Consider the following 25774-nt stretch of genomic DNA (forward strand, 5'->3'; position numbering starts at 1 on the left):
GCTTGTAGGATTACTGGTCGTGCTAATGTTGTCTTGTGTTCACCTCTGTCTGCATGTGTGTTCTGTGTTCACCTCTGCACGTGTGTTCTGTGTTCACCTCTGCATGTGTGTTCAGTGCCGTGTGTCTGGCACATAAAGTCAAGACCCCCTCAAAAGTTACGGTTTATTTCATTTTAAGGATGAGCACCAAGCAACATCTCCAGGTGCTCCTTTGAGAACCAGGGCAAAAAAGTTATGTGCACCCCTGGTTATATGCCTGATATACTGTAAATTGTGTGGTTAACACAAACTGAAGAGATGTCCACGTTTTGTTCTACGACAAATAAATAGTGTATAATAACCCGTGAATGTCCGAAACTTCTGTGTCATAAAAACGGCAGTTGCCGACAAGTCCCTAAATGTCACAAGAATATGTTTACCTTTGCAGTGGGGACGCTCACCATGCGACCATGATGTAGTTAGTTTAGAGCCTAAAAGTTTTTATTTTGGATTTACGCTTAAAAAACATTAAGTGGTGTTAATATGTGGAGATTATCTTGCTCAACCAAACATGTTAAGTACAATAAATGTGTGTTTGTCACAGAGATTATTTTCTGCAAAATAACAAATCCAATGGAATAATGCCAACAGCCTACAAAAATACATTATCACTGCACCACTCTATAAGACGTGGATGTTATAGTCACCGTGACCCACTGGTTTATTGACTACTGTTTTGAATTTTGGAGATTGGTCTTTTGGCCTCCACCATTTAGTTTTTTGGGATCCAGACACAAGATGGTGTAGCAAAGGAATGCTAGACAAGACGTTTGTGGACATCCCTAACTATTAACTTTGTTAAATAAAAACACACTGCGAAAGCTGCGTCCATTCGCGCTGTCTAACAGACCCCACGCAGCAAGCTGGAAATGAACCCAGCTCACACTGTCCGCTCCTCGCAGCAGCAAGCCGCGCAACGTCCCGCGCAACGTCCTGCCAACACGGCACCCAGACCCCACGCAGCATTCTCATCTGTTTGTCCTTACTGGTGTCATTTTCTGGTTGCTAACGCCATTGTAACACATAATCACTGATGTTCCGCTGTAACGGTGGTAGACCATAGTGGTAGACTCATCAGAACAGAGTGGGCGAGCTGACCAATCAGAGCACAGTGGGCTCATAGGGATGGGGGGGGGAGCAGGAGCTCCAACAAGCCGTTTATGTCACAGTCTGCTTTCTCCCTCACCTATTTTCTGCATTAACCTTCCTTAGTCACCTGGTAGTCACACCCTGTCTCTCTCTCTCACTCTGTTACACCCATCAGCTCCATTAGTATTTAGGCCCACTTCACTTTCACCTCAGTGCCAGATCGTACTTTGCAGCATGCCAGTCTTTCCCGCATTATCCTCCAGATTGCTCTCCCGGTTTCGACCTGCCTGTCCCTGACCAGCCTGCCTCGCCTGTTTCCTGACCCTGCCTGTACCCGGACTATTCTGCCTCGCCTGCTCCCTGACCCGTTCTGTACCTACGACTCCCGTCTTGCTTTTTCCTGGAACCCTCGCCTGTCCCCGACCAGCCCTTTGCCTACTATCTGCCGTTTTGTCTCCTACCAGCCTATTGCCTTTAATAAAGCTGGTTACAGACTATCCCTGGTTTCCCGTGTGTTGCATTTTGGTTCTCAGCTCGTTTGTGACAGTTTAGGACAGAGAGTGAATACACATACTATACAGATGCTGTATGAGAAACCAAAGTTAGTTTGTAAAATTGCACAATATAAATCTATTCTAGTATACCTCAAATATGGAATTATGATCAGTAGAAATGGCCATGACATGGGGCATAAAGGCTTAAATATCGCCGTTTGATTGCAAGATCCGCCCAGCGCCAATCCCCTAAAACTTCCTTTCTGCCTCTATATTTCCAACCAAGGATGTAATAATGACCTTGTTCTTATCCTTATGCAACTGTCCCTCTAGGCTGGCTGCGTACTGACTGGTGACATCAGTCCTGTTCTAGCCCTCTGCTTCAAACCAACAGAAGGCTGGAACAAACTATCCTGTTCTCAACCCCTCCACAAATCCCCCCCATGAAATGTTTGACTCAGGCTCAGGGTCCCACTGGAACCTAATGAATTTCTCATTGCTTACATTCTGATTGGGGCCCTTTTTCAATTACCCACCACTCTCCTCTTGTATACAGACATAATGCCATTTTCTCCCTCCAAGTGAAACCCATTTGGGTCATGTTGTTCTTGGCACCTAAAAGGTCCTCTCTCCTGTAGAAAACCTGCAAGGAGCAGACATCATTTCCATAGCTGATGATTGTGTAGCGCAGCTCGGTCCAACAAAAACAATGTGCAGTGCCTGAGCTCAACTTCACCCATGCTCTATTTTAAATTGCATCGTTGAAAGACACGTGTGGGGGGGAATTACAGTGATTTCACTAATTTAGACAGAAAATAAACTTCACTTATGTTTGGCCTTTGAGATGCCAGACGCTCAATGCTTGTTTAGCCTCAGTGGATGATATATCACTCATTATAAGTTGAATACTCAATTCTGAATTTCAGAGTTATTAATACTTGATAACCGCTGCTAACCAAAAATATTGACGGTTTCTAAGGAGGATCAAGGGAGAAAAGAAAAGAGGTAAAACGACAGAGCGTTGTATGTCAGAGAAATCACCATATGAAGACAGACAGGAATTAAACACTAAAGGGAACAGCAGGAGAAGACAGACAGGAAGTAAGACTAAAGGGAACACAGTATGGGCTTTGGCAGTGTTTAAAGACTGGGTAATGGAAAGAAAATGCGAACAGACTTGGACAGTTACAGAAAACCTCGATCTGTAGTGCCGTTCATTTTAAGGGACGTTGTTGTTGTCGCAGTTTTAGCCATTTGTACGCCTTTGAATAGAGTCTCTTTTTTATACGAGAATTTTTAAGTCAATAAAATCATTTTCAGTTAATATTAGGACTCAAGTCGTAAGGTTGGTCAAATCAAACCTCAGAGGTTGTTAATACTGGATAACACAAAATAATGACCATTGCTAAGGAGGATCAAAGGAGAGAAAGAAAGAGGTTAAAAGAAAGAGCGTTGTACGTCAGACAAATCACCAGAAGAAGACAGACAGGAAGTAAACGCTAACGTGAGTTATTGACTATTCTGCAGGATAATGCTGAAAGTCAATTAATACATTAATAAGAAAATAATAATAAAAAGGCGGGAGATGTGTGACCTGTTACGGCCCGTGTTGATGTCTCTCACCTTGGACAGGCGTCCTCTGAGTCAGCCAGCCTCGCTCTGCATGCCCCATCAGAGAGGATTTGTCGCACTGTGCTGCAGCAATGCGAGCGGAGATGCCAGCTAAGTGACCTCTGTGAAGGAGAATTCTGCTCATTCTGCTGTAGGCGAACGTGATGACAAACTGTCTCTTTGTGTCTTGTGTCTCACACTGTGCTGTCTCATTATAGCAATGTTCTTTTGCTGGCACAGGTGGGCCGATAAGCTGATCTGTTTGCATAGCTCACAGTGAGAGCAGCGGGAGAAAAAAAAACAGGCCCCATGAGGCCTGACGCTCCGGCGATGTAGGCCAAACTCCTGCTGAGTAATGGTGTCAAGCCAAACTCCCGGTATTAGCTACACCAGCGGCAGCAGCGGGACAAGCCTGTGATTCATGTTTCATTAATCAAACATTTTACAGCCCTATAGCTAGCTAAAGCAGACACTCTGGATGTATCCTGCTTAATCCTCTCCATTTTTAATCAGGCTAATCTTGCACAAAATGAAGAAGCAGGTTTTGGATGTATTACTGAAGGCAAAGGAAAACGTCTATCTCTGCCTCTTCCTCCGTGTCTTTGCTGGTTATTCCTCTATTGCTCTCTTTCACATGTCTCTAAAATCAAGAACTCTGCTACTGACTGCAAACATAATTTCTTAAGGCGATCTCCCTTCAGAACATCTCTTTAGGCAGTATACTGTCTTGACTTACAATTCATGCCTCTGTTGCATTTTGTGTTTTTCTCATTTCCCTTTGAATTAAGATCTGTTCAATTAGTTTAAGTTGTATTTGTAATATGTGAGTTAGCGCAGGTTAAACAGCTAAATGTTTTTGAATCAGCAACAGACCCAGGGTCTAGCACTCCATCACATTATACGTGATGGGCTAAGAGGCAGAACATTTCGAAGTGGTTGACCAATCAAAACAGCCGGCCTGATAACCAATCAGAGCAGACTGGGCTCTGGTTTCAGACAGAGGGTGAAAAGAGGTGCTGCAGCACAGGCAGTATGATAACAATAAAGAGCTTTTTGAACATTAAAGCATGGAGACATGTCACAGGAGAGACACTACATACTGAGATGAACCGGAAGATGGGCAGAATATGTCCTATTCAAAGGTAACCCTCTCAGAATAAGCACAAGTCACTGTGTGTTGGGGTTTGGTGGTCTGCCCTGAGTGTCCCAGACAGAAGAATAGAAAAGGCAGAGCATGAATATTTAGCATCACAATTCATATTTAATCTTCAACAGAAACATACGTGTTTGAGGTCATGTTACACAATAACATTATTTGATGATTGATACATGTAAATGAAACAACAGAATAGTTTGTTAATCAAAATTCCCGGGTGTGAATCCCCCCCGGACCCCTCTCCAGAGGTCTGTGGAGCTCCAATGTTTATGTTGTTACTACTATACAACTCTGCTGGGCTTAAACAAGGTCAACATATTGGGAATGCACCAGAAAATAATGCTTTCATTTCTTAGTGTGCAGCCCTGCTGGGATGCTAAATATATTAAACGCAAATATAGGTCTGCAACTATGTTGTTTTCAGATCAGTGAAATTCCAGACTCATATATGTACATATAGATAAGAAGACATGCTTAGAATTAATCAGCATGCTCAATAAACTGATGTGTCTGCACCAACTATTACTTTTACCTTGTGTCCACGGAGTTAGGTCTGCTGTCGGGTTGTGTCTCTTGTTTCTCCAACCCTGTATTGATTGGACCACGCTGAGTTATGCATCGACGTTGCGACGATTTTAGTTTTGTGTGTTTAGTTTCCAGTTTTATTTTGAAATGCTGTTCTCCCTGTGTCTGTTCTTCCTTCCTGTGTTTGCCCTCCTGTGTCTGATTGTCTCATTAGAGGTTTCTCAATACTCTAATTTCCCCTCCTCGACTCCTCGGTCCTCCGGTAGTGACCCGGAAATGGATTTCAGCGCGCCATGTTGAAGGACATCTCATTTCTCTAAATGCACATCGAGGACCGAGCATCGAGCGTCGAGCATCGAGGAGGCTCTCTGGAGGAGCTCTAACCGAGGATACACTGATGGGTCCTCCACGGCTCCTCCGCGGATGCATTTCCAGGAACGTGGAGGGGTGACGCACGGCCGGACTTATCTCAGCCAATGACAGCTCTGCATGCATCCCCTGGATATTATTTTAGAAACTGCTTTCATCGTGACGCGATGTTTACAGTGAGAACAGCTGTGAGGTCCGTGCAGAAAGCAGAGCAGTGTGTATAATATATATCACTCAGTATAACAGGCCTACATTACTCTCTGTATTTGTATGCTGTAGTTTAGTAGATATCTACAAACAAAGCACTAAATGGTCTTCGAAAAATATCGACTCTTCATTTGTAGATATCTACTAAACTACAGCATCGAGGGGAAGTTCCTAAAAATCCATCTAAACATTACCCATTAGTGAATGAGTGATGCGCAGCCAGAATGCTCCGGAACCGGAAGCAGCGATACACTCTGGTGGCTACCATTAGCAGCTAATATGAAATATCCGATTTTTACATAAAAATGGAATGATGGATTATCGTTTTAATGCCATTGAACACGACTTTTGATCAGAATAACAGCTAAGGTGAGACGATCTCCCGTGTTTGCTCCGTAATGCTATGTGTTGTGATGTCTGTTTGCTTCCCCTGTTGCGAGTTCTGATTGCTCAGTGATGATTATAATACCTCATCTGTGGAATCTGTGGAATCTCAGCTGTATGTGCATATACGATCAGTAATAAGGGTCTTTTTACCGTGAGTTCTGTGCTAAGTGCGCTAGCATTTTTTCGCTCAGGGCTCATTTAGACGCTTCTTGTGAGACTTGTGCTTTGTTTCGGTACAAATTGTTTGTATCTTCAGTTAGCTGAGTTTCTTACCGTTAAGTGAGTATGACACATTAATAGGTTTTTAAATATTAAGATGCCCTGAGACACAGTTTCGTGAAAAAACACCCCGCAGCCCCCTGTACTGGGGGCTCTCGGGATACAGGGAACAGGATAAAGTAACTAAGTATATTTACTCAAGTACTGTACTTGTGTTTTGCTACTTTGCACTCCACTACGATTCAGAGGTTAAATATGTACTTTTCCTTCACTACATGTATTTAATACCTTTAGTTACTTCACAGATGTGGATGAATGATGTGAAATATAATCAAGTGTTGAATCAGACTTTAGTTCCACCTGGAGTAAATCCACCAGCTACCCTGCAGTATACAAAGTCATTCAAACTAGCTGCTCCTTTACCAGCTTTGAGAACACTTTAATGATCAATCATTATAAAACATATCATATATATTATTCTGAAATGGACCAATCTGCACAATGACTACTTTTACTGTCGCTACTTTCACTATATGTTGATGATAATACTTTTTTACTTTTACTTGAGTAACGTTTTGCATGCAGGACTTTTACTTGTAACAGAGTATTCCTACACTCTGGTACTTCTACTTTTAGTCAAGTACAATATCTGAGTACTTCTCTCAAAGGGTTAGCATGTAAGAGTAAAAATACAAATATTAAAATGAAAATAATAAAATGAAATAACATTTAAAGAATACGACAACAATAAGATAAATTATCAAGTTTAAAAGTGAAAGAATAAATAAAATATCAAAATTGGATGTCCAACGATCTTTGAGAAATGTTATGAGAAAAATGTATAAGATATGAGAGAATTGAGTGAGATACATTAAAGCACCATTCACATGAAAAAAGAGCCTTGTTAATTGCTCAGTAGCAGCAGTATATTGAGTCAAATGTGCCGCGGCAGGTAGGAAGGCATTTGAAATGAGTTGACTAGCGTGTTGCTACGGAGACGTAATTAAATGATGTCAACATATTTATAATTCTACCTGTGGGTTCATCACTTAACTGTTTGCCAGTTACAGTGAATGAAGAACATTAAGAGCTCTTAGGTACATGAGATTAAGTTTAACAGGGAAATGTAAAATCTAAACACTCTACATAATGTACCGTGTTGAGTCATAGAGAGGGTAAGCACAAGGAGCTAATTTGATATGGATGCTGCTCCGATGGGAAAAGTATCTGAGTTAATTATAGTACACCCCTCTATGTATCTTAATGCATTTTGAACATGCACCTGTATGAATGTTGGCATGCACATGTAGTACTCCCATTAGTGTTAACATGTCTAATTTGTAGTGCACAAAAGCCGCAAAATACACTCCTGCAATTCACGTTATGTGTTTTTTTATTATTAATAACGTATGCATTTGTAGGTATTTTTTACTTCTTAATATGTAAGTTTACTCTCTTCCCTCATCTGCAGTAGGAATATTGTACATTTCCACGTTGCGGGACAAATAATTGAATTCTTATTCTGATAAAACTGAAATCCACCAACTTGGATCGGCGAGCTTGCATAAAAAAAGTCCCTGCGTTCGGAACGTTTGTTAAGTCAAATTGACGGATTGAAAGTTTACAGTCTTGTAAGCAACATTATGTAAACACATTTTTGAGTATCATCGTGTGAGCGTACATGGTCCTAATGAGCCCTCAGGGATCCGCTCCACAATGGTGCAGTGTTACTGTGGATGTAGGTCAGTGCTTTGTTGCATGGCTCATGTGTTCCCCTGCCCTACTGATTTCCACATTCCAGAGACATTTTTAATTGTGATGGTTACGTGAGGATGGTGTTTTTTTTCTGGACTGAATTTGATGGTTTCCTCTTGCTTGTTGTGTTTGGGTGCAGCATTTCACAAGGGGATGGTTGGGATCCGGATGCAGCTGAATTTGCCGTCAGCAGTGAAGTTTTCCTTTTTTTAGGCAGGTACTGGGAGGCGGGAGTACCAGAGGTTGGGGTGTGATGACTATATTTGTAACCCAGAAGTTAGCATCACAAGGGCTGCCTCCACAAAAAGCAATGGGATATAGTGGAATATTGTGGAAAATAAGATCTGGGGCAAGCACAATAGTACTTTTATGATTTTTTGAGGACTAAATGAAATCGTCAGTAGTACACATGATTCCTTAATATAACATAGGGCAGCTTTTCAGTACAGTTCACAGACTGTGTTCAAAAATCTAACGACAATAAATGCACCTTTTCCCACTTCAATTAAATCTGACACATAAGCCCTTTCTCATTCCTCAGCTTGCACCTCCTCGAGTCCTCGCCTCGCGTCTTAGACTGGATATATTTCCCTCACCTCTCTCTTGTCGCTACAATGGGGAAATTAAATTACGAGCCAAAGGTTTTATTCATAATTATTAAAGGTAAGCAGGGGAAACAAAACCAACAGAGATTTCAGAGAAGATGGCTGAACTGTTCAGTGTCAATCCTGTGGAGATGGAGGTTATTAACCTCTAAAATCATGTCCAGCTTAAGTCTCAGCAACACTCACAACATTGCATTCACCAAGCAGCACTGAACATTTCTACTTTATTGGGCTCGACATCTCTTTGTAAAACCAGTGTGTAATCTGCAGTAGCTGTTTGAATTAGGTTTTCAGACAGCACATGTTGTTCTGCACATACAGGCACATTGCTGGACTGAGCCAAGAGGGTTTATTTTTAAAGTCCATTCACACTTTAAACTCAACTGGCATACAGTTTTAAGCAGAGAGTTGTAGAAAGACTGAAGAAAGAGAAAGTGTTTGAAAGGTAGAATAATGAAAGAGAAGTAAGACTTAGGGAAATCATCACAGTTGGAGATTAATTCATTCCTACGGTAAGACCTTTATCGTGTGTCAAAAGTTTGATGAAACCGTCAATACTTCAGAAAGCTCCAAGCTTTTACATGATTGGTGCAAAAGTCCTTCCAAACTAATTAGAAATGTTTGACAACTGAAAACATACTTGCACACATGCCAAAGGCCTCAAAAGTATTCACACAGACACACATGCACAAACACACATGCACACACACAGAGTCATCATTTCAGTCAAGCATTCAAATCTGATTTAGGGCCTTTTAGAAAAGCAATCAGAAAAGAGAGCTTTAGTGGAACACAGAAGATGAAATCAGGATTTATTTTATTCATTTTCATAACTCGCACACTGGAAGTCCTTGGAGCAAAGTCACGGGTCCGCTCTGGAACGGGGAATGTCAACAGCGTTGTCGGATTTCCGTTTCTCTTCTCTTACAAAATAAACGGCAGTGGAGACACGCTCTCACCTAAACACACAGTGATTTCATTCTGATTTATTTTGTTTATACACACAGGTTAGCTCTCGATTAGATTCAACTTGACTTGACTGGCAGACTTCACGACGGCTTTCTTTCACGTGATGGCATTAGTGTCAAGTATTCAACACTTAACGGTGGGGTAGGTAAGTTTCAGAAACCGGCTCGAGATACACTTTTTGTTATATTCCATGGAATGCTCTTAACATCCCGATAGCAATGAATATCTTAAGTGCTTTGACAAAATATCCATACAAAAATGTAATCTGTGGAAGCCGTAGCGCTGTAAAAAGCACGACCAATCATCTGAGCCGGCCCGGCTAAAATAACTGGATGGCCTACCTGCCTGTCAGCCTTCCATCTGTGCACAAACTTATCTCGTGCCCTCATTGGTCATGTGAGCGTTTGTGTGTGTTGGAGGAGGGGCTCTGTAAGGAAGTGGCAGATTTTTTTCGGCTGTGTATTTTCAAATTCTAGCGCACTCGAGCTGGTTTCTCCAAAATTACCTCCCCCACCTTTAAAACACATTAAGTATTACCATAATCCAAAGAGTAACACATCCAATAATACATAAAGACTAAAGTTTCTGTATGCATGTCACCTATTGTATAGGTGCAAATAAAACATGACCACTCAGTGACTTATGTTTGGCAGCAATGGATGCAATTCGCCTTTTAGCTTTGAGACTAAAAACCCTAAAAACATATTTGTTGTGATATGTGCAGGTTTAGACTTCACAAAAGCTATGAAAATATTTTCTTGTCATAGGTAGATTGCCAAATGCACTAAACGTAGATCAAGGTAATTAGACCCTACAGTGGAGTTTTGTCAATCTTCTACAACATGGACAGCAAAGGTCAGGTTATGGCTCTGGCAGAAGAAGAGCAAAGGCCTCGGTGTAAATGCACTATTTAGGACTGATGGTTAAAAGATAGTGGAAGCAAGGACTCTTTTTTACAGTTGATACGTTACATTACATTACATGTCATTGAGCTGAGACTTTTATCCAAGACTACTTGCATAAACTTGCAATTTGGGGTTAATTGACCAAGGATATATTAACGCACCAGGGTCTGGATCAAACCACTGGTCCTCTAATTGGTAGACACCCATTTACCGCCTGAGACACAGCTGCCCAGAATAAAATAAGTTCTCAGGTGATATGGAGTGGTGCAGTCATGAGTCCTAAAATATGGAATATAGTTTCATTTTACCGCTTACAGTTCCCTCGTCTTTACTTTTTTTTCACATGTTTTTGGTCAAATACCCGAAATAAGGTCTGTGCCTACAGTTGACAATGGATCTTCACTCAAATAGTTTTTTTATTGTTTCTATGACGACATGTTGAAAACATCGTTTTTTGAGCCACTATAAATTGGTTTACATTGTTTATTCACCATGAAAACTCACCGGAAGATGCTTGCTTTAACACTTATGTATGAATTAGCTTCACCCTTCAGTCAGACAGCCGTAAAGCGCAGAGGACGATCCACATATGGAAATACAAGTCCAGCACTAACTCAACATCCATTATCCACCTGAACTGTTCAGACAAATGTGTTTTTTGGTCTTTGTTATTAAAGTTTCTGTTTGTAAGACATGGTCAAAAACAAGCTTCTCTTCCAATTTCTACAGCCACGTCACTGGTCCTTTTCTGACCACCTTTTTGTTGTGGTAGTAATAGGAATGTAATCTTATTTTTGATACAGATACAGATCTGTTATCCAACCAAGCTTTTGAGTATGTTTTTGTCGCCATGTGCCTGATCCCAGAACAACTGAAACACCATACAGCATTTGTATTTGGACTTACATCATTGCGCATGTGTAAATGTTGGAAAGCATCATTAAGAGAATTTCAAAGTCACAGAGCAATGTGATTCCAACGGGTCTTAGAAACTGGTTCTCAGCAGGGGACGGAATTAAGATTCAAGACTCTCCTTGGTTACATTCCCTTTGAAAGATGGATCCAAAGCATGTTATGCTATTCTAATACAATTAGCCCTAATAAAAAGGCCTCAAGTTGGAAATACTGTCTTTTTGTCTCAATGCTACGAGAGAGAGCAGAAACAAAATAAAGACATTTAATGTTTCGGAATAATTTGTCTCTCACATCCTCAGAACCGTTTTCTGGGATTAGAGGTCCTCCACATCAGAGTCGCTCAGCCACTAATCATCTTTCCTCTGAACGATTACAGCTTCCTGTTCAGCCTGTCACTTGGAATGTCAACTCTGTCATACTTTCCGTTTGTGGGGCATTGTTCCCTAAGTCCTATTATAAAACTTCATACTGTATTATGTGGCTATACTGTGACTCATATTATGAGCACGCGCGGCTTAATTAAATCCAAAAAAAGGCATTAGCTTGTTAAGTGCACACAAGGAAATGTGTATATTTGACTACAACTGGATCGTATTTGGAAATTAAACAGTTGGCACTTCTCAAGGCCGTATTACCATGGTGATAATGCCCGTTGCTTAGCAATCTCTGCGGCTTTTATCCTTTTTCTTTCATAAGGAGTAAAATCCTCAAGATTAGTCGCCTTGGCAAATGGCCTGCATTGGCTCTTTGTCACTGTTTCACCATCCTTTGTTTAATCAGGCATTTTCCATTGAGATAGTTATCGCTGTGACAAAGTAGGAAAGATAAGCATGGGTAATGGTCATCTTAAGTCACGGCCAACATTGTAAGCCACTGCATACTCGTACATCCACAAGGCTCTCTGAATACATTTGATTCATTTGAAGAACACACATTTCTGTGGTCCCATCCTGATGAGGAGCTTCCGCTGACATAACTAACCCCAATGTACACACCTAACTTTAGTCCTTATACAAAAATAATCCATACCATTCTTTATTCAGGTTCTAACCCAAAGACAGTCCTCAATATATCTTCAACCCTGAACACAAATCCTGACCCAGCACCTTTTCCTAACCTTTAGGTTAGTTGAAGCAATAATATGAAGTTGAAGCACATTTTTGTATTCCAACGTAATATTATTGCTTTCAACTAACCTACTACAGGTCATTTCATTTAATTTCAAACCTTTATTTATACAGATAAATCCCATTGAGATCATTGATCTCTTTTTCAAGGGAGACCTGCTCAAGTAGTTCCACATGAAACATAAAAACATAAATAGAAAAACAAAATAACATCATACAGCATCATTTACATAATTATCCACATAAACAGGTACCAATAGCTTCCGATTGAGTAGCATCCAACCGAGCTTTAAAAACATTTAGTGGCACCAGATTGTTCAGTTTCCATTTAATATGCAGACTATTCCAAGACAGAGGAGCTGCGCATCTAAAAGCTGTCTTCCCTAAGACAGTCCTAGCAGTTGGCACATTTAATAAAACCACAGCATTCGATCTCAGGCATTAGCCACTTACAATTTTCCGTGAGATCAGGGAGCAGATATAAGATGGAAGTTTCCCTAACATGGCTTTGTATATAAAAATATACCAGTGACTGAGCCTCCGTACAGTTAGTGAAAGCAAACCAGCCCTTGTATACAGGGTACAGTGATGCGTTAATGCTTTACAATTTGTCACAAATCTTAGTGCACTGTGATACGCAGCATCTAACTTGACCAGGCAATTGGCAGGTGCATTCATATACATCAAATCACCATAGTCCAGCACAGGTAAAAAGGTCACAGTGACTAGCCTTTTCCTGGCCTCAAGCGAGAAACAGGACTTGTTCCTGTAGAAGAAACCCAGCCTAACCCTCAGCTTTTTAAGCAGGTTGTGTTCTACTACAGGTATGTTAAAGGTCTCCCATTATGCTATTTATAGGCATATATTATGGGTCTCAGATATAAATATATTTTAAAAAAAATTCTATAATGTGTTTTGCTCAAAACACCAAACAGATCATGCGTTTTAGACATCCCTCATATCCATCTATTTCAGCCCTGTTAGAGAAACGCTGATTTTGGGTCCTTAGCTTGAAAAAAAAAGAAAAGAAGGGGGAGCTAATGCCTCCTCAGAATTCTACGAGATACAGCTAAATGCTGCCGTGATTAAACACCATATCATGTTCCACACCACATCAAGGATTATTTCTGAAACAGTATGGAGCTCAAATGCTTCTTTTCTTGCGGGTTTACCGCAAGGTGAGTTCCTTTTTTGATTTCCTGCTTTTTTACACATGCTCTCTCCAGTACAGGTTAGCTCTGAGTGTTAGCATGCTTGCTAATGTAAACAAAGACCATATTACGTCCAAAATAGTCGGGCATTGTTTCTGATAGCAAATTTCTGATAGTGCCGTGGGTCCACATTTCAGATATTACGTCATATCAGACGCAAATCTGAATCAGCTCCGTTGTAGCCTCGTTTTTAGAGATTCGGGTACGGAGGAAAAGAGAGAGGGTTTTGTTTTCTGACACTTTGTGAGTTCCCTGGCACACCGGAGACACATCATTATGTATAAAATACATCAAAAAGTGCATTTTGCATGAAAGGTCCCCTTTATGTGTTTACATAATACATTTAATGAAAGTCAACAGTGCACACACCACACTGACACTAATCCACACACTCAGTTTGACGCCTCTGTTCTTTTCTTCCAGTGAGGTCATCCTCTCCAACATTGAGCTTGGCATCGGTGGCACCTGGGAGTGCCTGGTCACCAGTTCCCGTGGCAACACCTCTCAGCAAATGGAGATAGTGGTTCTGGAGACGTCGGCACCGTACTGCCCCACAGACAGAGTCACCAACAACAAGGGGGATTTCAGGTGAGTCTCCTCTCAGTGGATTTAACTCTGTACCCCATCATCCCTGCACTAAAACTATGCCTTATATGTTGTTGAGTTAAATTATTCCAGCTATTATCAAATCAAGGCAAAGCCATAATGTTAATCAAGGTATTACCTTTGTGGAGGCCTCCTTAAACCAATGATGGATTGAAATCATCAAAGTTATTAGAAAAAGAAAATGAGCAAAAGTTAGCGGTTAGCTCATAACCAGTACATCTGCGCCACATTGCTTAAAGGAGAGGTGTCATGGCCATTTCCACTGATCATAATTCCATTGTTGAGGTATACTAAAATAGAAAAATACTGTGCAATGTTCCAAACTCACATTGGTTTCGCATACAGCATCTCTTTAAAGTATGTGTATTCAGCAGTATTCACTTTCTCCACTAAACGGCTCGCTGCAGCTCTTGCCCCCCCCCCCCTCCCTGTGAGCCTAGTGTGCTCCGATTGGTCGGGACCAGTCGGGACGTTGTGAATCGCGCTGAGCTCCGTGGAGGTGTGATTTCCTTGTTTAGCGAAACACAGCCAAACTCACCCTGAGCACACACAAAGTCACAGCCGAAGTAAAAATAATAAGTGTGGCTTGATGTTGAGTAAGAAAAAGGTTGATAAACGCTGTGAGAATGGGTCTGCAGAGAGAATGGGTCTGCAGAGAGAATTTCGCCGCGATCCCAACTGTCTGTTATCAGCCTGCAGCCAGGGAGGAGAAATCAGCAGAGCTGCCTGCACTGAGTGTGTGAGGAAGTCGTGGATTGGTCAATTTGGACCAATCAGCGGGGGCTTAACGTAACGGCTCCACGGATTGGTCCATTTCGTTTCCGGGTACCGCATGACCGTATCGCGTCATAGTTCTGGGCGTGGCTACTGGGTGCTTCTACGACACAGCACCCAGGAAGTAAAAAATGGACAATGACGTTTCACCAACGAGTCGTTTTGGGAGGTATTTTCTGTGTTAGAGTTTTACTCGCTACAGGGTGTACTTTGAGGGTTTTGACTCTGCACACCGCTTACATGCATAAAAACCTTCATAACACACAAGGGGACGGGTGATAACTGGAAAAGCAATAACACTTTTCTAACGTGAAAGTGCTTTATTTTTGTGTTTTCACTGGTTTTACTTGTTTCGGAGTGAAAGAGAACTCTGGTAAAAATTATTCAGAAAGATCTTCTGAGGAACGTACATTATCGGAGAAATAAACGCTAGCAGTTTATTATAGACCCACGATACTGTGTTTCCTTAAATGTGTTGGACAAACACACATTTCTACATGTGATTAACTTGTTTTACTAAATGCAATTTCGGCAATAATAGTGAAGACAACTAATCCGGTTATCATACTCTACTTCACAATATAACCAAACTCAGTTTTTTTGTAATTGTTTTGAACGAAAGGAATTGACATTCAAACACTTTTCCAAACTCCAGGACGTAGATGAGAAGATTAACACTGCCTTCATGTCAAATACTTTATAAACCTGCCAGCAGCTCAGCTGGAAAAAGCTAGCCTAGCTTTGTCTAAATGTCACAAAAATCCTTTGATAACATTGCAAGAAGGAAGCTCTGTCTATCTCTGATTGTAGATTTGACACCTGCTCTTTCTCTCTTACAAAACACTAAATGTAGGAAGTCTTGCTTCATTTAAAGCGATGCAGACGACCATGGACAAAACAAGGCTCTCAGGTTTCAGTTAAAAATGATATAAAAAATGTATTCTTGAAGCATTAAGGCACATATTGAATGTGTACAACATTTTGTTTGTTGTAAATAAACCATATGCTTTAATCTTAAGAATCATTTTCATATACGAACTAGTGTAATTATTATTAATGGACAGTTATCACTAACAAAGGTGTTATCAGCGAAGGCAATAGTTTAACCTCACCGTAATTTGAGTCCAAATGACAGACTACGGTATAAAGTTAATTCTGCAATCATTCTCTCTGCGATTATTTCTACATGTACGGTGCAGTTGAGCTACTTTAGTCTGCTTCTTGCTGCTTTTTGTTCAACCTGACAAAAACCTGCCACACCTGGTTTGCTGTGCCAGATGTGGCTCATTACCCGACAGAGAGCAGTATTTTGTACGAAGAGTAGATTCTGAACAGATAATTTATTTTAATAATAATTGGATATGTGATGTGAAAACTCCCACAAACGTTATGGCTCAATATAGTTTAACTTTATAGCAAGACTGTTAAAAAGAGGAAAGATCTTGTTCCCAAGGCTTATATAAAAAGATTAACTAAAAACACACATCTTCCACTTCTCGCAAACCTTGAAACCTTGTTCACACACTCTCACATACTCCACCTTTCCAACCCTGTTGGCGTCTCGTCAATCAATCAATGTTTATTTATATAGCCCAATATCACAAATGTTACATTTGTCTCAGTGGACTTCACAGTGTGTACAGAATATCAGTATGACAATACGACACCCTCTGTCCTTAGACCCTCTGTCCTTAGACCCTCACATCGTACAAGGAAAAACTTCCGGAGAAAACCCACAGTTTAAAGGGAAAAATGGGAGAAACCTCAGGGAGAGCAACAGAGGAGGGATCCCTCTCCCAGGACGGACAGACGTGCAATAGATGCCGTGTGTAAATTGAAAAGATAATACATTTGCAACATAGGTAGTCCAAATGTTTGGAAATGCATGTGTGTATAATAGGAAGATGAATCCACGAGGATATCCATCCAGGACCTATGATCCAGGACCACAGCCACGACTCAAGATCCAGGGCTCGTGATCCAGGACAGAGGAGCGCAGGATCATCCATGACTCCGAAACCCGGCGTATATAGACACCAAAAAGAAAGACATTTGGGGAAGCTGGGTTAATCGGAACATGAGAGTACACTGGTATAGACAGAGATAAGGAAGAAGTAAGATGTCCCCCGACAAACTAAGCCTATATCAGCAAAACTAGGGGCTGAATCTAATCAGCCCTAACTATAAGCTTTATCAAAAAGGAAGGTCTTAAGTTCACTCGGAACAACCCACTGAGTGCTCTCAGCAGCAACTAGATAAAATAAGACCTTTTAATCTACAAGAGCGCCAAGAAACCAAACCTGGAGTTATTTTATTATCTGGAAAATAGAAGCTAATGTAGTGGACTGTGAATGTTTGGCTGACTTTTTACACTCAAATGAGCTTTATTTCATTGCAACACTAACAGGCATTACCCGGAAAATGAAAATGTCCATTTCAGGGGAAAATCACCCTGGCTCGTATCGCAGGCTGGTCAGTAGAGCAGTTCAGGTACTTGGCTCTTGACATTATTGACAAAGTCTCATTTCCTGCTTCAGAGGAGACTTTGTTGAACTTTGCATGGCCCTAGGAACAACACTTGCAATTATTATTTTAGGCTGAATCTCCCCTTTAGGAAAGAATAGGTTTCCTCTAAATATATATGTCTGTCTCTGTGGTAGTTTAGTATTTCACTTTAATATAGTTGTAGGACTTGTGAGAGACATGTTAAAGGAGAGATGATCAACACTGAGCTGCAGTTTTTGTGTCAAGCCACAAAAACTGAATCCAACAATTCCAAAGATTCAATACTCTCAATATTGTCTTTCTTCAGACCTTTCCTGGCTTTTAAGTTTCCATGTCTCTATTTTGTTCCAAAAAGCTAACCCTAAATCTCGGTTTAAAATATTACTATTTTGATCAAAACAAGAATACAGAGACGTGTTAAGGCTGTACAAAGGCGTGGAATCAAATGCACGATGCAGAGACAAACAAAGTATCAAAATAAAGTGTTTTAATGTAATCAGGTAACAACACACTGAATACATAAAGTAACAAAACAAACACTCAATAAACTGTCTAACCTATACTATCAAAAAACGACTTACTTAACCTAACACTCTATGGACGATAACTCTAAGGACAATGACAAATGATCTTAATGCTGGAATGCTTGGAACACACAAGACAATCTGGCAAAGAGTCAGGGGAAGACAGACAACACCAGGTGAAGACAATTTAGACAAACAGCGGGAAAAGAGACAAGGCAGGAAATGTACTTTAGACACATGAGGGTAGACAAGACTATCAAAATAAAACAGGAACCATCTAAACACAGAACATGAAACTTAAACTAGGGAAGAATCTTTAGCAGAGCCGTCTACGCACAACAAGACGTCTGAATAGTGTCTGTACACGTCGGCGTCTTCTCTGCATATGGCAGTTTAAACTGTATTTCCTTTCTCCTGTAATATGACTTGATAGATTTAAATTCCGCACACTGAGCTCTGATTGGTCAGCAGGCGGTGCTTTCACTGAGTTGAGCTCTTTTCTATAGACGCCGGGGGCGGGCAGCGTCAGGTAAAAAAAGTGGCCTTCCCAAACCTGAGCCTCACGCGCCGCCTATGCCGTTAGCGGACCTTGCCGAGCTGGATTTTGATGCAAAACTATTTTGCATCCACTTTTTAGGCTCTGCTAACCAAAGTCCGGCCTGACAGACTGCGCTCTTTGCATTTTTCTAAAGAAGCACTGTTCCAAATAAACTTCACATGTGCCACTCACGCCATGCGTCAAAAGGGTACGTTCAAGGGTTAGCCAGATAATCAAAATTGATGTGTATACACACACACACACACACACACACACACACACACACACACACACACACGCACACACACACTGAGACAAAAAACACCTCTGTGTCATGATCTTAGTTTTATGTCACGATTTTAGTTTTCTCTGTCTTGTCATGGGTTTTATTTTGCAATTCTGTTCTCCCTGTGTCTTGTCTGTCTTTCCTGTATCCCTCCATGTTGGTCACGGTCAGTTTTTGTTTACCTCGTGCTACCTGTTTATTTCATGTCATGTTTTTTCAGCCATCAGTTTTTTTTAAATAAATCTCGCCTTTTGTTCATTGACTTTTTTTTGTCTTTTTTATTTTGCATTTGGGTCCTACTTTCCCCCCGAATCCTGACATGAATGAACCGACCAAATTTGGAGCCAGCAGATTCTGATTTTTTGGCTCTACAGGCGGAACGTCTTGGGTACTCTATGGAGTACATTTGTTATACCTGGTATGACGCCTCATCTAGACGGGGTAGAGAGGCTGCTTTGAAGGAGGCACGCCAGGAGGTTGCTACAACTTTTTACAAGTAGTCCTGAAAATGTGTCTCAAGCCTCTAACCCTTTCCTGGGGTCTGGCCTGGCCTTTGGAGTTCCGCGGACCCTCCGGAAGGTTTCTGGAAGATGCAAGGCCAGGATTCCAGCCCGAACTCCAGCGGCTCCAGTTCCGGCCCTAGTAGCGGTCCCAGCAGCCATGGTCCGCGGCTCCAGTACCGGTCTTAGCAACCATGGTTCCGGCTCCAGTACTGGTCCATGCAGCGATGGTCCCGGCTCCAGTACTGGCTCTCCGGCCGTCGCCAGCCCCCCGTGTCCTGTCGGCGTACTGGCCGACTCCAGCTCCTCGTCTCCTGTTGGCTCTCCGGCCGATGCCAACCCCCCGTGTCCTGTCGGCGTACCGGCCGACTCAAGTCCCTTCTTCATCGTGGGTCCTGCCGTCTCGAGTCCCCTCTCGAGTCCCCTCTCAAGTCCCGTCTCGAGTCCCTTTTCAAGTCTCCGCCGGCTACGAACTCTGTCCTGCCGGGTGTCCCACCGACACCAGATCCTATTCCGCCGGTGGTCCAGTCGGCCACGAACCCGGTCCGTCCTTGTGCCCGGCTCCCTGACTATGCCCACCGCGGCCTTAGCCGCTTCCCGGCCTTAGCCACTTCCCGGCCTCTGCCGTGCCCCCGGGCCGGCCGGCCAAGACCGACTCCTGTTCCTCTGCCTTGCCCCCGGGCCGTCTGCCCCAGACCGACTCCTGGTCCTCTGCCGTGCCTAAAACCCGTGCTCCGGACCCCCTCCACCCACCCTTTTGGAAGTGTTGGACTTGATGTGGACGTCTTGAATCCGTCCCTTGGGGGGGTTCTGTCACTATCATAGTTTTATGGCACGATTTTTGTTTTGTCTGTCTTGTCATGGGTTTTATTTTGCAATTCTGTTCTCCCTGTGTCTTGTCTGTCTTTCCTGTCTCCCTCATACTTGCCAACCTTGAGACCTCAGAAAGCGGGAGCATTTCAAAACCACCGCGGGGGGGGGGGTTAGTGGATCGCCGGAGCTGTATTAGATTAACATTAACATGCTTATTGTAGTTGTAAGTGCACTGCCTTGCGGCCTGTAGCATGGAGCGTATGTGTGGGCTGGACCTGTATTTTTCAGGAAAGGAGTGAGCAGAGGGTCGAGTTGTCGATTCTTGTTCTGTTTTCTGTGACTATCTGCCTCAGACTTTCAGTTGCGAACGCTACTAAAGAGACGCGCTACCATGGAAACCAAACAATGGTGTAGCTGTATTAAAGTCCGAGTGGAAACAGTCCTGAATAAATCTGATTTTGTCAGAAATCGGGAGAAATGCGGGAGAAATATGACCTTGGGAGGAAACCGGGAGAGGGCAATGAAATCAAGAGTCTCCCGCGAAAATCGGGAGGGTTGACAAGTATGGTCTCCCTCCATGTTGGTCATGGTCAGTTTGTCTTTACCTCGTGCTACCTGTTTATTTCATGTCATGTTTTTTCAGTCATCAGTTTTTTAAAATAAAGCTCACCTTTTGTTCCTTGACTTTTTTTTGTCTTTTTTATTCTGCATTTGGGTCCTACTTTTTCCACGAATCCTGACACTCTGGCTACGGGTGTACCTCGTGCAAGGTCATAAAGATAACCCCAATGAAATTATTGGGAATTAGTTTTATGTCATTCAGAGCAGTGAACTAATCTTGATGCCTGCAGTTGGTTGTGTGTCTCTTTTAAAGTGCATTCTGTAATTAATCAAACTTTTTTTTTGTCATGGTGCTCAAATTGGAACGACTGTTAATTTGATAAATAAAGTTAGTAAATAAAGTGAATTAAGTCCGAATCTTCACAAAGACACAACAATCAAGTAACAGAATCTGGCAGTATTCTGCAAAAATAATTACAGATAGCTGGAAAATCAAATATGCAAATGAATCATTTCCTACAGGGAGTATGAAATTGCCATCTGGAGCACTGACTGAAGATTCTGATGTTTTTTTTGGCAGGTGGCCAAAGACTTTAGCTGGCATCCTTGCCTTCTTGCCCTGCGCTGCTGCCACCTTTGGCTCGGCCCCCCACCCCTCTGGCAGCGCCGCCCACCCCTCCAGCCAGAGGGGGAAGAAGGCTTGGCGGAGCTGTGACCAAAGTGGACGCTGGGCGGAGGAGGACTACACCCAGTGTCTGTACGCCAGCGAGCTGACCCGCGTGCTGCACGAACTCACACAGGTACTGATTACGTAACGTTTCTGTCACCGCTCCTCACTGTACAGTTTTCGTTGTTCTCGTTTTTTTTTTATTTGCTCTTTTACTGCACTGTTAGTATAACGTTGTATTATTATTATGTTTATTGAGCTTTAATCTGTTGCAACTCTAGCGCAGGACTTTCCTTCTGGATAAACAAAGTCTTATTTTATTTTAAACACACAGAGAGCTCGTGCTCAGATTTATTCACAGAATGTATTCCACACTTGTCCCCCTAATGTCAATGAATTGGTTTAAGGAACTCAGACTAGTGATGCACTATTGATTTTTTCATAACCAATAATTCATAATGACCTGCTTTTATAGCAGATACCCAATTTGACTTTCAATTTTTTAAATACTTTCATTACCTTGTTTTAGGCACATCCGAGCGTAAGAAAAACACTGATTTATCAATGTTCATTCAAAAAAAATTCTAAAATAATCAAAGGCTTTTATTGCAGATAACAAACCTTTTTATTTAGAACAAAACTGTTCTTCCTTTGAAACTCTGTAAATGATCAGCAATGCAGACGGTAATGTTCAGATCTCTAGGTTTATAATTATTCCCTGTTTTTATTGTCTGATTCCAAACCAGCTTTAAAGAGGCCCTATAGGGTGCTTTTTGGGGTGTTCCCTTTCCTTTAGTGCGTTATATAGGTTTTTGTGGATGTAAATGTTCTGCAGAGGCTAAAATGTACTCCTTTGTTAACTTCACTAACAAAGTGACATCCCTATGTAAAGGAATGTTGGTTAGGGACAGGGCATTTCCGACACATGCTCTAACCAATCAGAGCAGACTGGGCTCTGGTTTCAGACAGAGGGTGAAAAGAGGTGCTGCAGCACAGGCAGTATGAGAAAAAATAAAGAGCTTTTTGAACATTAAAGCAAGGAGACATGTCACAGGAGAGACACTACATACTGATATGAACCTGAAAATGAGGATAGTATATCCTGTTTAAAAAGTGTTAGGGTTACTTGGAGTAATGGAGTGTTCATATCCTGAACATGTTAAGTCAGTTAAAGCAATTTGGCCCTATATTATCGGCTGCCAATTTAGCGGCCTTAATTCTATATCAGAATAAAACGTAATGCTAAACATTTTCCATCACCTCCAATCATAGATCGCCGGTGATATACAGTATATCGTGCAATCCTAACTCATACTTTGATTTCATATTCCTGGAATACAGATACAAACATCTCCACTGGCTCTTGGGTAGCCTGCAGGTATTTGAAGAACTGTACATGTAAGCCTTTATATACATAATACAAAGTGACTGACGATAAGCTGTTTCATCCTACATTACACACAGGATTACTGTACCACATTCAAGTTCAAAACGACATGCATGACATGAAACAGCATTACTGTGATGTATTATTTATTAAATGTTGTCAGAGCTACTTCATGTGATGTCTTTGTTGAATTGCACTGATGGACTAAATACTGATGTATGTTTTATTTGATTCCAGATAACTGTGAATACCACCAATGCTCAGCCCTTGGGCCAGCAGTTAGTGGCCTTCACCAGCAGGGCAGAACACTTCACTGATGTCATGGACGTCATCTTCGTCACTCACCTGGTGGAGAGGTTGACGAGGCTGGTGGAGAAACGTAAAGATGTGAGTGAACACACAGAGGGACGCCACAGGCAGTTTGCTACGTGACGTGGGATCTAAGCATCAGATCCAGACGTGAACATTTGAAAAACTGTTTATTTTGAAGCATCGTGTTTCAAAGGTGTACTACTTCGCTGGTATTGTTTCCTGCTTCTCTTACATGTGCTTTTTCACAGCTCGCTGAAATAAATAATTTGCCTTAAAAAGCTCCAACTGACCCTACGTTAAGCCCCTCCCCCTTGGCTCCTGTTGCCAAGACTGTCCATTTTTCCCTCCACATGTAAAATATATATAAGTATTGATAGCAAATTTCTAAATATAATAATTCTGAAATGCGAGCCAGGACAGAAGGACTAAACTTACATTATACTTTGTTGAGTATTGTGAATAAAGAAGCCATTTTATGAAGCGAAACATTTGACCCGTCAATGCAAGCGCCAGAAACCACTTGAAGGACAAGCGTACAGGAACAGTAATATCATTGCAGCCAGGTACTTCAATATATATATTCTTTAATTTTGACTAAGTTTGGTTATTACTCCCTATAGCTTCCATTAACCTAAAAAAACGAAATGATTACAAAAACGAAAGGAATATTTTCCAGTTGTTTGTGTGCAAAAACAATGAGGATTAATATTTCTAACAAAAAGGGAAGTGCAGATATATTCACTTCAAGAAAGTCATACCATTCTAAGTGCTGGTGAAATAGTTACAGGGACTTAACTAACCTTTAAACTTGGCAGCTTAATTTTTGAGCTGCAGACGATTTTGTAAATAAAAAACCTACTAACAATCCTATTAATAACAAAGTGAGGGTTTTCATACACATACAGTATGGAAAGCGTAGACAAATTGCATCAATGACGTTGACAAATCAACATTTTATTCCCGAAGTAGCTCGGAAGAAGACAAATTAAGAGATTCTAGCAAGTATACTTAGAGAAATCAAGGACTTTAGACAAGATACAACAACTAACAGAACAAAAACAGGAATTGTACAGAGCCAACAGTAGGCTGGAGGAAGCTGAGGGATGAAGCAGAAACTGCAATACAGGCAGCGTTAATGCAACTGATTGACCAGGAAGGACGGCCCATTAGAGGTAACACTCCGATTTTACCTGGAGAGTCAGCACAAACTAACATCTCAATTTTCCTAGAATGTTTACTGAAGGATTGGACAGTGGTTGTCCTAGGGATGGGCTTAATGAAGGTCAACAGAGCAAACAGAAAAGGACTCTTCATTGAATCTGAGCCGCAGACAGCATGATCTGCCCCAAAAAGACATGGCAGCACGCTGTCTCCTGGCTTCAACCCTTTAATCGATTCCAGACAGCTTAACTTTTCACCTTGCGCACTACCCTCTGGCGTTGGACCTGAATGGCAATGATGGTTATGAAGATGCATCTGTTTTTGAGCAAGCTGTGTTTTACCTTAAGCGAAACTCTCCTCTGTCTGTGGCCAGCGGCAATCGGAGGGCCTTACGTCACACTGAAGGTCAGAATGTAGGGAGGGAATGGTGTTGAGCTTACTCAGTGGAAATAATCAATATTAGCTCTCACTGGTCCAATTATTCATTATAGGTCGCCCGGGAGGAGGTATTATTAGAAGATACTTCCATTGTATCATTCTTAAGACAATGCTGATGAGACCACCCTCATTCATCCAGTCAATTGAAGCAACAATGAAAAGTACAGTAAGTAACTAGCGAGCTGCCATCCCAAGGAAGCGATTATGCCCCATTGGAGCTGCTAATCTAAATTAAATCTCCCTATAATGAATGAAGCCACCATTGCCTCCCCCACAATTCTGACTGTAGATTATAAATGTGCCTGTTGTTGCGGATATGATTGATGTGCATGATGAGTCTACTGCAAGTGTGTTTTGGCTTATTACAATTTGTCTAGTTTTGCATACAAGTGTGCCTCTGTGTGTGCAGCTGGGGGACTATATATCAGACATCGCCAGTAACATGATGCTGGTGGAGGAGCACGTCCTGTGGATGGCCCAGAATGAGGCCAGAGCGTGCACTCGCATCGTCCAGTGCGTGGAGCGCATCGCCGACCTGTCGCTGACCGGAGACAATCAGGTCATTTCTAAGGTACGGCCTGACTTTCAAACACCCAAAAACATCGGAAAGACTCAGTCAAGGCTAAAGTTGTTAATCTGATTAAATTGCCCAAAGCCTTACCTTTTTTCTTGCTCCGTAGAATAATGACAAGTTAATTTGGCTCGAGCTGATAGCTAGAAGAATGCATGAAAAAAATGAATTGCTTATTTTGCTGTCACTTGGTATAAAAGCATCTTCTTGACCCTCCTTTCATGTTTGTTTCTAGTTCCTTACTTTGGTGTTCATGGTCAAATCTGACAGGCCTATTTTAACTGCTTTTACATTAACTCAAAAACCATTAATCATCACCAAAATGACATTTAAGCTGTAAACAATGTCTCAAAATACTGGTTTACATGAATAACTGCAGTGAATATACAAAGAATAGACACTGAACATTTATTCAAAAATGCACATGGTTGTACTGTATGGTGTCCTATCTGATGGATGAACATAATCTAGGGTTAGCCATTCATTTCCTATGGTGGCCATTTTTCACCGGGAACATCATAGGTGTCACAAAGTGGACTAAACCACTA

The 25774-nt window shown here is 41.7% G+C and overlaps 1 protein-coding gene across 1 annotated transcript in view; it reads left to right on the forward strand.

Moving 5' to 3' along the window:
• Window positions 1–25774, forward strand: part of LOC117550931 (adhesion G protein-coupled receptor A3) — a 422488-nt gene that overhangs the window by 146261 nt on the left and 250453 nt on the right. The window contains 4 exon segments of the mRNA XM_034223540.1: window positions 14007–14171; window positions 21271–21490; window positions 22982–23131; window positions 25065–25226. Coding sequence (XP_034079431.1) covers window positions 14007–14171; window positions 21271–21490; window positions 22982–23131; window positions 25065–25226 — 697 coding nt within the window.

Source organism: Gymnodraco acuticeps, unplaced genomic scaffold (assembly GCF_902827175.1).
Source record: "Gymnodraco acuticeps unplaced genomic scaffold, fGymAcu1.1, whole genome shotgun sequence".
NCBI lineage: Eukaryota > Metazoa > Chordata > Actinopteri > Perciformes > Bathydraconidae > Gymnodraco > Gymnodraco acuticeps.